This window comes from Mus caroli, chromosome 3 (assembly GCF_900094665.2).
Source record: "Mus caroli chromosome 3, CAROLI_EIJ_v1.1, whole genome shotgun sequence".
NCBI lineage: Eukaryota > Metazoa > Chordata > Mammalia > Rodentia > Muridae > Mus > Mus caroli.
Window position 1 is genome coordinate 135,555,179 of NC_034572.1, and position 13,048 is coordinate 135,568,226.

The following is a 13,048-nucleotide window of genomic DNA, read 5'->3' on the forward strand; positions in this document are numbered from 1 at the left end:
GACTCCACTGATGTGATTACATGAATCACAGGAAAGAAAACTGAAGAAACTACAGGAAGTCACTTTTAACATATCTAGAAACAAAGGTGATCTGCATATCTGTAATCGGAACGGTATGGCTATGTATGCCGCTTTCAGTGCAGTGAGGACATGTGAGTGAGCGCTAGGGTGAAGAGCAGGTACCAAGAGAGTCAATGTGTGGGTCTCTCAGTCTCTCCTGTCTTTGAGTCAACGGTTACTATTGAGGGAAAGTGAATAAGAAATAGAAACAAGGTTTAAAATAATCAGCTAAAAATGTAACAGTAAGCCATTCTGTAGTCCAGGAAAAGAGGAAATTAATAAAGTTCTTCCCTCCAATGGTTAAAAAACTAATAATAAATATGAAAGAACTATCAATGCCGTGCAGGTCCTTCTCTACCATCTAAGAGCATGTCTGTCTGCAGCATGAGCTTGCTCTCTGCTTCTCTTCTTTCAGAGGTGAATGACTGAACTGAAGAGACTTAAGGCAAACTCGGGAAGTTAATTTAACATCTCAAAGTGAATAAACAAAAGACACAGGCTTCTTCATTCTGTATAAGAAGTTAAAAAGTAAACCAAAGCATACATAGAATATAAAAGCAGACTAAAGCAGTGTTCTGAGGCTAAGCATGTTTGTTAATGACATTAGCTCCTCAATCCACAACTGTGCTCCCATTTTCAGTGAGTTTAGTAGTTAGATTCATCACCGCATTGAAATGGAAAGAGAACTCTACCTAGAGCAAGTGGCTGCTTCCTTAGAAACTATGGCTACTTGACTATGAACTGTTAACAGCTGGGAAGCTGCAGGTGGGTGTGGTCCATTCTTAAGGAGGTCTTCCAGAGAACTGTAAAACCTAAGTTTTCAGAAGTAAAAAACAAGGCAAAGGTAAGATTAATGTAAAGTTGAGACTATGTTCACCATGCATACTGTCATTTAAGTGTCAGTAATTCACATCTAGGAATACTCTAATTGGTTCTTATTTCTAATTGGTAGCTACAAACTTAACCCTCAGCACCAAATATAGGCTATTCTCCCAAATCACTCAACATGGCTAAACCCATGTGATAACAGATGATGCTTAAAGGGAAAGGTGGCTGGGAAGTCCCATTCACTGATTACATGGCTTTGAATAACTTTTGAAAAAAATGTAAACTCCAAGAACGTAATAAGGTGTCAACATTTCGCATATGATACAAGGAATACATGGAATACAATACATGGGATTTGGACCACCTCTGTCTCCTCTTACTGTGTGCACTGGTTTGGGTAGGTACTACATTGTTGTAGATCTGAAAGCATAGGGATGGTATACATTGTGATGTATATAAAGGAAGTAGTATGTCTAGTCATACAGCCAACAGTTGCAAGCAGCTGTGGGGAATTTTTTTATGTAATTAAATTTTTTATAATAACACTTGCATACAATGTATTGTATTGATATTCTCAATTGCTACACATCCCCTTTTAACACTCTACAATTTATATAATACTTGTTATAAAGATGTTCTTTGATCGAAGTCCCCCAAGTATCTCCTGTACTCCTCTTTCCCAAATCTCTCTCCTGTTTCCATGTTCTGTTGTCATTGACTTTTCATTCTTTTTAAAATATATCTATGCCAATTTTTCCTTAGCCTGCAACATTAAATTCAGAAGAAATATTAGCAGGTAAAGAAAAGATGAAAACACAAAATGTTGGTTTCAAAGCAAGCAAGCACCAAATATAACATTGGGAAGATTTACAAGAAAAATACAAAATTGCCCATTTTCTTAAAAAGCCCGTATATGGAAAAATAGAATTGGTCAGCCATATTTCACTGATTCTTATATGGAAAATGTAAATGTAAGGTAAATAAACAGAAGAGGGGCACTTGTATTGCTCCTTATTAAAAATTGATCATCTCAGTAAAAATTGCAACAACTTGAGAAACTGCCATATAAAGTACCATGAGAGGTACAGACAAAGCTAAACAAAATTATACAGCACAAGTTAGTTAACTAGAGCCCAACGACCATGACCAGCCACCAACTTATTTTACAAAGATTACAAACTAAAAATACTTTCCATATTTTTACAAAACTAAGAATATTTCCCATGATTTCCCTCATGCAAAGTACATAGCATATTTCGGTACATATGCATAAAGTTTTATTGGGACACTATTAAGCTCATTCATTTATGTATGTATGTCTATTAATAGTATGTGGAGAGTTGAGTAATTATGGCACACTAAATTACCCACAAAATTCAATGTGTTTGTGATCTAGACATTTAGTAAGCCAGAAAGGAATAAAAGAAAAAGAAAAAGAAAAAAGAAAAAAAGAAAGAAAAGGGGTGTAAAGGTGTTGAGTTGGTGAGCTTTGTCCCAAAGAAAGAGAATAGTGCATACCTTTTGTACTGTTTGGTTTTGTGTGTCATCTAGACACAGCTGGAGTTATCAGAAAGAAAGGAGCCTCCTTTGAGGAAATGCCTCCATGAGATCCAACTGTAAGGCATTTTCTCAGTGATCAAGGGTGAGAGGGCCCATTGTGGGCAGTGCCATCTCTGGGCTGGAAGTCTTGGGTTCTATAAGAAGCAGGCTGAGCAAGCCAGGGGAAGCAAGCCAGTAAGTAACATCCCTCCATGGCCTCTGCATCAGCTCCTGCTTCCTGACCTGCTTGAGTTCCAGTCCTGACTTCTTTTGGTGATGAACAGAAATGTGGAAGTTTCCTCCCCAACTTGCTTCTTGGTCATGATGTTTGTGCAGGAATAGAACCCCTGCCTAAGACAGCTATCATACTGCTCTTTAAAGTACAAGCCTTGAGACATGTGTTGCTTAGTCCTTCCAGCACCAATGTATGGATAGCTGACTCTTCTAGCTGTTCCCCAGCATTCTCACTGAGTGCTTCCTCTCTCTAGCTTCTTGAAACAGATCAAACTCTGCTACTTCTGTGTTTCATTACATCTCTGTATCATACCTCACTTGATTGATTTCTAAGCATTCCTCTCACCTCAGTTTAAAGGAACCTCCTCTGTGATATTGTCACTGCTACATGTGTTCATAACACTTGTGTCTTCTCGCATGCAATGTGTTATTATTATAGTGTACTATTTGTGATTAATTTGTTTAAAGTCAAGACTTTCACTAAACAAAAAATTTCCTGAAATCAGAAACCATGATATAGATGGATACAAAATTAAATATAATACTTATCGTAAGTTAAACATTTACTGACTGAATTAGTGGAACTTCCTGTTTTCAAATACAGAGCTCATGATAATGTGTATACGTCTGTCTTAGAGCATTTGTAGCTAAGCAAACGTTATTATCTAGGAAAGGACACATGATCAAAGAAATTACTAGCGTTTAAAAACACATGCATAGAATGTGTTTTGTATTTAACAAGCCTTTGTATTTTAAGAGAACTATAGAGCATCTTAATTATTTACATGCTAACTAGTAATCAGAGTTTATTTGTAAACGACTGGGTTAAAGAAGTCTTCTGATGTGCCTAGAAGCTATGCTGACTGGAAATACTTGAGGATTAAAATTTAAATAACATATAATACTTTTAAAAGCTAGATTCCTCAAGTTTTGAACAATGCACTTGAGAAGTTTTCCACATGTCATACATGATTACCTATTTGTTATTTAGCCAGTTTGTAAAGACAGAAGGTTTATGACAGACTTTAGACTTCTAATATGGTGGAGACATCAACATGTATTCTCATCCTGGCAGTCCCTGATTCAATCCTCTTAGCGCTGAGAGTTCTGATTAACAGCACATCCAGAGCAGTCAAACTCTCTGCCTTGACTGCTGCTTAACTGTGCCTTCCATTTCCACAAGAAAGGTCGGAAGTCTTTGCTTGTCAGATATATCTGCAGAACCGGGCTTTCAGCCTTTGGCTGCTTTTCTCAGGAAAGATGAAGAAAGAGCAATTTGTGAACTGTGTGTTTCTCTGCAACTATGCCTAAGTGTTTTTTGCACCCATATTAATTATCTATCTAGGCAACTCAGTCACTATCCTCTTCACCATTCTGCAGGAGCAAATGAGAAGAATGCTTTCTGGCCTCCAGCCTGCACAGCTGTCGGGTATCCTTAAGCTGTCTCTCCAGCTCCTTCCTCAAGCACCTCAGAGCTCTCCTGCACCAGGCATTACAGATATGTGCCCTTCAAAATGCAGGAGTTCTTTTGAAAACATCATCAATAACAACAAAATACTTTCCACTTCTATTTCCTATGCCTCTTTCAGCCAAACTGAATAACAGTGTACTCACCACCTGTCACACTTCAGTCACAATATACTCATATTTTTGTCAAGGTCACTCATGACTTCTTATGATTAAATTGGATTGACAATTTGCATCTATCATGTTTTCACTGTGGTTAAAAACTACAAAACACAAAATGTGCTATCGATATTTTAATGTATAGTTAAATAACATTATGAACCAACTTTAAGTGTTTTCATTTTGCAAGTCCACAATACTCACCCACTCTACAATTCTACTCTGTTTACGTGAGTTTGGCACTGTTGATAGCTTACACGGGGAACCATCTATTCCCTGGTCTCAGTATCTGATTTAACTGACCATCTCTTGTTTTCAATACCACAACCCCACTACTTGTCAGATCAGTATTTCACTGCTATCCCTTCTTTCAGGTCACTGCCAGAGCAATATAATTTGTAGAAGGACATTATTCTCTTTTGTATCTTTAAGGAAAAATGTCTCACTGTCTCTCTCTCAGTGATCTGTCAACAACGGCCTATGCTGGGAATATACTTTTAGATTATTTTTTTCTGTGTGTCTCATATCAAAATTAACTTTATTTTAAAATGATCTCTTAATATTTTCCCCAAAGTATGTTATTCTATTTGATGACCATACTATTAACAGGAACTAGAAGAAACCCTTTACCTACATTACCTCTACCATGAATCTCCGATTCTATCACCATGCCCCTGAGTCCACCTTGAACCCATCATTTTTGCTCCATAACACAGTCACCATCCTTTGTCCACCTAGACTAAGTACTTTTACCAGTAGTGTGATAAGTATCTATTTTCTTTCTTACTTCACTATTACCAAATTTTGTCTAGTCTAGTCCTGTCTTCTTTTAATCAAAGTGCCTTAGAATATTTTTTCCATATCATCCTTTGTATTAAAAACTTCAGTGGGTATTTGCTGCACTTAGAACATCTAAAGTCCTTAGCAGGCTTTACAATTCACCAAGTGAACTATGAAACCTCTCAAGTTATCTCTGCAAACCACTTTTCTCTGTGAAAGCTCTCCTCAAAGGGTCACCTGCTAGAGCCTTTTTTCTTCAAGAAGCCTAAATGAAAAACTCCCTTGTGCTTCTCTTCTTGCCCATCCATCATTTCCTAGGCTCATACTCACCCTTTTCTGTCTTTCCTAATCCAGCTAACCCCCCTCACTGGCAGCACTCACAAATGCTATTCCTTCTGCTCTAACCCCCATGCCTTTTTGTTGTGGAGCTAGTGTTGTGCTTTAGAGAAGGAGTTGGACTGTAGAAATACTGGAGGATGAGAGAGAGATTGGAAATGATATTATATCTAGGAAGAATCCAAGTTCGTTCTGTGAAAAAGCTGATAGAAATCAGGAGGTAAGAGTGAGTAAGAGTGTTTAAAAAAAAATCTAGATTTTGTGCACATTACATGGAAATTTGGATTGCATGGCTGTCAAATTCCAAGACTTAAGCTTAGTTTTGGAAAAGCATATCCCAGAAGTGATATGAGTCAAAGAATTTAATCACCCAGTGCTACGCACACTCTAGTGAAGTCTGCTTGGCAGGCCAAGAGGCCTGGAAGTACTCATGAGGCAAAGAGTTTCAAGGAAACTCAACCTCCTGGAACCTTGGCATTCTCATAACCCGTATACTCATACCCTATCCCCACGTTCGTCTGGTGTATGGATCCACGTGCTCTCTTTTAGTATTATTTTATTTTAAGTGCCTTTAAAGATTGAATTCTGAAATAGCTAAGCTTTCACCAGTGTTGCAATGTCCTAGAAAATTCAGCAAGAATGATATCTATTCAGTAACATTCAAATTTACTTCTAGTAGAGATGTGAAACTAATTAGGGATTACAAAGAACGGAGCTATTCTAGCTCCGGCCTAGTCTGCAGTGGTTATTTAGGACAGTAGGCAGTCTCACCCAAACAAGGGAATACACAATGGCCTAGCTAATAGGTGGGTTTACCATGTAAGAGTTAGGGAATCCCACTGAGACAGGAATCTTCACTACAGCCAGGCATAGCAGGCTACATTGTATATTAGAAGTTGGTGAATTCTTCTGACAAATGGAGATTCTCCATAGATACTTAAAAGAACAGCCAAGTTACACTCATACAAGAATTTATCAAGGCCTAGGAAATAGGAGGTTTGAGGTATTGCAATTTTCATGAGAAGGTATGCTAGAGCAGAACCCCCTGGTGTTAGCTTTCACAAAGCTCAAAGGAGTAGCACAAATTGTGACTATATGTGTGAAATCCTTACCTGTCACTAGCTGACCTTAAGCAGAGCTGTTTTATCTTTACTATAAATATTACCTGGTTCCTGTAAGTTGTTTTGTGTCAGGTAACTTCAATGTACTTTGCCTGCCTTGACATCCTACCCCTTTGCTTTCTGTATTATATAAGACTGGTGTACACTTTGTGACAATACATTCAGGTATTTGGTGATTTGAAATACTGTCAGTGAGGTAACTGATAACAACTGTAGAATGAAGCAAAGAGGAGGCACTGAGACAGGTGACCCAGAGATGAGACTCTGAGACAGTCAGAAGACTGTTAACCATGAACCTTAGTGAGGAAAGAGATCGATGAATTGCCTTAAGTGGTTTATGCTCAGGAATTTAAATAAATGGGAATCCCTAACTAGTGTCTACTGACCTCAGCCTTCTCTTTCATATGGCACATCAGTAAAGTAAAACCCCCTTTGCATTTTTTGTCACACTGTATGTTCTTCTATGCTTCCCCAGCATTCTCGTTCTCCTATGATCTAGCCGCTGGAAAGTGAGTGGCACAAAGTAAGGACTTCATAGAGCTTTTGCTGGACTTTTTCTATTCCATGCCAAGGTCTTCTTCTGCCATCCAAGCTCACCCTGAACTATCCATTCTCCTCTCTCACCACCTTATGTAACTACAACTACAGGTGCACAGCATTGGTATTTGTTCTAGATTACTACTTATAAAGCCCAACACAATGTAAATGCTATAGAAATAGGTGTGATATTGTGTAGAGAATGGCTAGGAATAAAAGTCTATAGAATCTAGATGGAAAAAAGTTTAGATCCATAGTTGGGTGGATTTATGGATGAGGACCCACAGATATGGAGGGTCAAATAAACTAAGCGTGGGCTGGGGCCATTGCTAATCTATGAGGTCTGCAAGAAAAACAAAATGTTCAATGCATAATTTAACAATCTCCCATCCAAAAGTATATCAATGCACAGTAACTTCTTGGCTGCTTGTTTGTTTGTTTTTCAGGATTGTTATTTATGAAGCTCTTAGAAACCAATGTCAAGAACTAAAAGGTAATATATCCGGTGATATTTACTAGTACTGCACTTGTGTGCCATCAGATTTAGGAGCTACAAGAAATCCCAGTGGGGGCAGGGGGAGGTGATGGATGAGAAGTTCTATGAAACACTGTCTTTTGGGTATGACTGTATTTCATAAGGTTTACTTCCAAACATCTTGCTCTTAAAACACAAAGGAAGAATCTTCCTCTGGATCAGGTATTACAGAAGAGTCAAATATGTTGGTTTCAGCTGCACATAGATACATTAAACTTCGTATTTCTTATTCTCTAGAATTGGTCCAATTTCATAGATTCCCAATATATGTTTGAAGGATGGACTGGCAATAGATGCATATCTTCACAATACATGCTAAATTAGGGGGCAAGGTTGTGGAGCTCTCCACCCAGGTCAATGGTTGATCCTTTAAGCAGTATGATTTGCTTAAATTACAATAAATACAGGTCAATCGTTATTACTGTACAGAGGTCTTAAGACCTTTTCTTTGATGATTTGTTGAAATTACTATTCCCATCAACCATTTGAAATCCATGCTATGGTTAAATGTGATCTAACTCTTGAGAACTCATCCTGGGTCTTTTCAATTCTGCTCACTTGTCTTATCTCTCATTAGCCATGTGCTTAGGAATACCAGCTACAGGCTAAATAAATGGCTTAAAGGGTAAAAGTGCTCGCCACAGAAGTTTGAGTAACTATTAGAATCCCAAGACTGCAAAAGCTAACATGCCAAGAGTCATAGTCTCTGCTCTCTTTAGGGAGATGGGAGACAAAGACAGGGGAACTCCTAGAAACCCACAAGACCATTTGTAGTAAAAAAATAAGCAAAAGAAATTGTCTCAAACAAGATGTAAAGAAAAGAGCAGTACCAAAGGTTGTCACCTGATCTATGCACGTACACCATGGCACGAAAGTCACCAAATTCACACACATATGTGAACGTATACCTATACACACCACGTGCTCTTTCCTCCCCCACCTCCCACTATCAGAATGTCATCTAGATTTTCATGCCAAGTGCGCTCAAATTTAAACTAGTTTATTTAAAAGTAAACCTTTCCTTTAAAAAAAAAAGGGAAAAAGAATATTTTCCTCTTCTTATTCGTTTCTTTCCCATTCTTCAGCTAAAAAAAATGTAGACAATGCTTCTTAGCAATCACTGAGAAAAATATGAGTGGAGACAAAAATGAAACTGATTCAAAGAGTTTAGAATCGGTTTATATGTGAGCACCAGTTCCTTCCAGAGGCAAGTAAATCAAAACCCTTTCAGTGTGTGCTTCTGAAGTCCAGTTATTTTTGCTTCATTATATCTTTCAACAATAACAAAAAAAAAATCTCACAATAACCACTGAAAACACTGCTTCTTTCTTCCGCCTTTTTAACGCCCCAAATTAATGCTGCTTGGTAGTTTTATTTATTTAGATAGACGTGTGTTCTTGTTAGTCTGTATCAGAAACTTGACACAGCCACGTGTAACCTGGGAAGACAGAGCCTCAATTAAAGAAGCGGCCTGTGGCAATGCCTATGATGCACTATCTTTACTGAGATTCGTGGAGGACAGCCCAGTCAACTGTAGGCTGTATCAGCCCCGGGCAGGTGCATCTGTGCAGAGTTCCTCTTTGTTTTCTGCTTCAACTTCTTCCTTGACTTCCTGCCTAGAATTCCCTCAGAGATGCACTGAGCCCTGGAAAGCATAAGCCAAATCAACCCTTTCCTCCCCAAGTTGCCCTTGGTCAGGGTGTTTACCACAGCAACAGAAAGCAATCTAGATCAAGGTTCATTTTCTTAACATCATGTGATATGCTTACAATTTCCTTTATAGTTAAGAGCTACTAACATTTGCCTCCTTTCATGCGGCTTGATACCCTGATTTTTACTCTGTCTAACATGTTCCTTTTCCATAATAAAATTTCAAATTGCCTACTGTCTAACCAATGCATACAAGGATCTGAAGTTGTAAAATCTTCCAAAAGTTCACTCTCAGTTTCCTTCTTATGAATTGCTAGACACTACCGGGATAAAAAATCAAGTACATGAAAAAACAAAGTTACCTCAAATTTTCCCCAGGATTATCCACCTTTATTTAGTGTGTTCTGTCCAAAGCAGTAAGGTCAGCCACCAACAGAACAATTAATTACACACATGGGACCAGTGAGATGAGCGCCCAGCACTAAGGCAGACACGGGGGAGCTCAACAAACACCTTCCAATAGATACCGAAATGGAGGTACGGAAGAGAATGCTGGGACAAGGTGAGACAGGCTTTGAGATACTTGTAATTTATCAAGTTCTTTAAGAAAATAGAAATTAAGTTGTTATAATATCCTTCCCATCCTTTACTTTTAATCATGCAATGTATAAACTTTATTTCTTTGATAAGATTAAATAAGAAAAACATCTTTATATAAACATAAAAGCAGAATAACAGTTTTCTAAAATATCAATGTAGTTGAAATATATGAAATTAACTAGACTAAAAAGAGGTCAAACAAAACCTTCATCATGGTGAAACTGCCTATTATCAATGCTAAGTATTACAAGTTGTCATTTGTTTTATGGTAGAAAAAATTAGCCTGCAGGAGTCTTGTTTGATACTGCATTTTTGAACAGACAATAACAACATTGTGTTTATTCTGTGAAGGGAGGTGTGGAAGAAGTTAACTCGAGCAGCATCATAACATTTACCAATCTGACAAGTGTGCCCAAGTTCTAGGGCACTTGGCATATATTATGTGTGGACTCTATAAATAAATCGAGTCTACATATTAAAATGCTGATTCTTCTAATAAAGAACTTTATAAAATGTAATAAGCCACAAATAATTCGACAAAGTCATAAAGCAGTTTTTAAAGTATACAGAGAACAACGTACATATACATAAAAATACAGAGTAACTATGAACTGCCAGAACGACTCAAGTGTAATAATTACTTATGTTCAGTAGATGGCGACAGCTGCATTAGTCACAAACACACTGTTGATAAACCATAGAATAATGTACCAACAGAACTTTAAGGGAGGTCACGTACAAATACTCTGTATGCATTAGACACAAATGACTTGCTCATGTACTCGTATTTGACCTGTGACTCTTTTCCAGATTGTCATACGTACTACATAGGAATGCTTGAGGCAGTAGTAACTAGGGGATTCTAGCTATTTTCAGAACTATTTTATAAATTTAGACTGATGTTGGGGGTTCTGGTATTCTATCCTTTAGATTTAAGTGTGAGTGTCAACTGATCTCATAACAAATATCGGATGGGGAACAATCCTCACTTCCTCTGCAGAGCTTATGAAATAGCAGTTCAGGGTAACAAACATGCTTAACTAGCATGCACCCTTGTGTATGTGTAGGATGTGCACATATGCGTACATGCATGAGCATGTGGAGTCCAAAAGTCAGCAATGGTGTCTTGTTCTATCACCTTCCACTTTAATCTTAGGATGAGCTCTCCCTGAGCCCACAGCTCACCCACTGGGCAAGCCTAGCAGACCAGCAAGCAACTGGGACTCTTGTCTCCACCTCACTAGCACACTGGACGGGCTTGTTACATGTATTTGGAGTTAAACTCAGGTCCTCATGCTTGCAAGGGCAAGGACTTTATTGATAGAACCATCTCCCCAGGTCCTGTGTGTGTCTTGATAAATATGTTTCTGAAGTAGAACAATAAAAAAGACATGAAATCGGCCAGAAAGTTTTTTTCTAACTTTTATGGGCTCATATTTATTCGCCTATGAAAAATTTAAAAAAATAACATGCAAAAGAATATATTAGGGAAATCTCCTGCAGTTTGTCTCTAAATTGTTGATGAATATGTAAATATGACAGGTCTCTATTCAGAAGTAACTTAGATGCATTCTTCCAGTGGAAAATCCCACTCTTATAAGGCAGGAATCATATTGGCATCACTTGGTGCCACTGGCAGCCCTGAAGAGATTCTTCACTCCATGAGTATTTTACCTTCATGAGGTATAACTGGAGATTCCAGTTTGAAACTTCACAAACATTTTCATCTGCTAACCATTTTAATTCTTTGAAAACTAGAAAACCACATCTTGTGTTATAATTCTCTGTGTTTTTACGTGTGATATGTACATGTGTGTGTATGATTTCTGTGCATTGATTGCATCATGTAAATGTATGGGTATGTGCACCTATGCACATCATGTGAAGGCCCGAGGAGGATGCAGACTGTCTTCCACATACCACTCTCCTCACTGCCATGAGAAGCATCTCTCACTGAATTAGAAGTTCACCATTTTGTTAGCCCAGCTGTCCACGGAGCTCCCAGAATCCATCTTTCCTTGCCCCAGTGCTGGAGTTACAGGCATGGACAACCATGCCTGAATTTCTCTTTACTTTGAGTGCTGGAGACCAAGCTCAGGTCCTCACACTTACAGAGCAAGTGGTCTCACCTGCTGAGCCACCTTCTCAGCACCATGTTATAATTCTTCTCATCACAAAATACTAAAACTCCATCCTCTGCTGTGGACAAAGGATAAAAGACTGATGGACTATGCTTGATCCTAACAAGTTTAAGCAATTTCTCTTGCTCAAGTAAAATGCTAGATTATATTTATTTACATATAAACTGCATACTATTAATACTCCTTTTAGTAGAAAAAAATGATATCATGAAGAGCACCCCTTAATTTTAAATAAGTGGTATCATGTTTGCCAAAATTATATATTTTACATATAAATGTTTTAAGGAAGTAATTTTTAAAATGTTTCAATGGCTTGTCATAATTTTCTATCCTGGTACATACTCATTCACCACCATGATCATCACCATCACCATCATCACCATCCTTTCTGTTTATACTGTGTTACTAACATGATGGTTCTTAGTTTATTTTTGTATTTGTAGTTCTAGAGACCAAACCCAGGACTTAACACATACAAAACAAGGACTCTAAGTACATCTTGGCCCTGCTGTTGCCTTTTTAAGTCCATGATATAAAGTAGATTCTCTAACATGAATGGCAAATGATTTGTTTTTTTCCCAATCAGAGCTCTAAGTGTCTCATGTATTTGTTTCAAAGCTTAGTTGTTTTCTCGACCCATGAGACACCAGGATGCCTATAGAAGCATCTCACATACACACACACACACACACACACACACACACACACACACACACACATACACACACACACTAAAAAGCAAAGGCTGCTTTAATGACACAAACAAACAGAACACTTTCATACCTGTTTAGTGAACAGATAAATTTAGTAGAAAAGTATCAACTACAGACAAATGTGTGGTCGAAAGTACTGCAATTTTCCTTTCAAAAACTGGAAATAGATTTACCTGAAGACCCAGCAATATTACTCTTGGGAATATACCCAAAAGATGCCCCACCACGCCACAGGGGCTCATGTTTGACTATGTTCATAGTGGCCTTATTTGTGATAGCCAGAAGCTGAAACAACCCAGATGTCCCACAACAGAAGAATGGATACAGAAAATGTAGTTCATTTACACA

General features: G+C 38.0%; 1 protein-coding gene across 6 annotated transcripts in view; it reads right to left on the reverse strand.

Annotated features, from left to right (window-relative positions):
* The window catches only part of Pdlim5 (PDZ and LIM domain 5), a 159,479-nt gene that overhangs the window by 44,623 nt on the left and 101,808 nt on the right, over positions 1–13,048 (reverse strand). For 4 of the 6 annotated variants that reach the window (XM_029475107.1, XM_029475108.1, XM_029475106.1 and 1 more), the window contains one exon: positions 753–872. The exons of the other annotated variants lie outside the window; for them this stretch is intronic. In XM_029475107.1, coding sequence (XP_029330967.1) covers positions 753–872 — 120 coding nt within the window. The remainder of the gene's footprint in view (positions 1–752; positions 873–13,048) is intronic. 6 annotated transcript variants of the gene reach the window in all.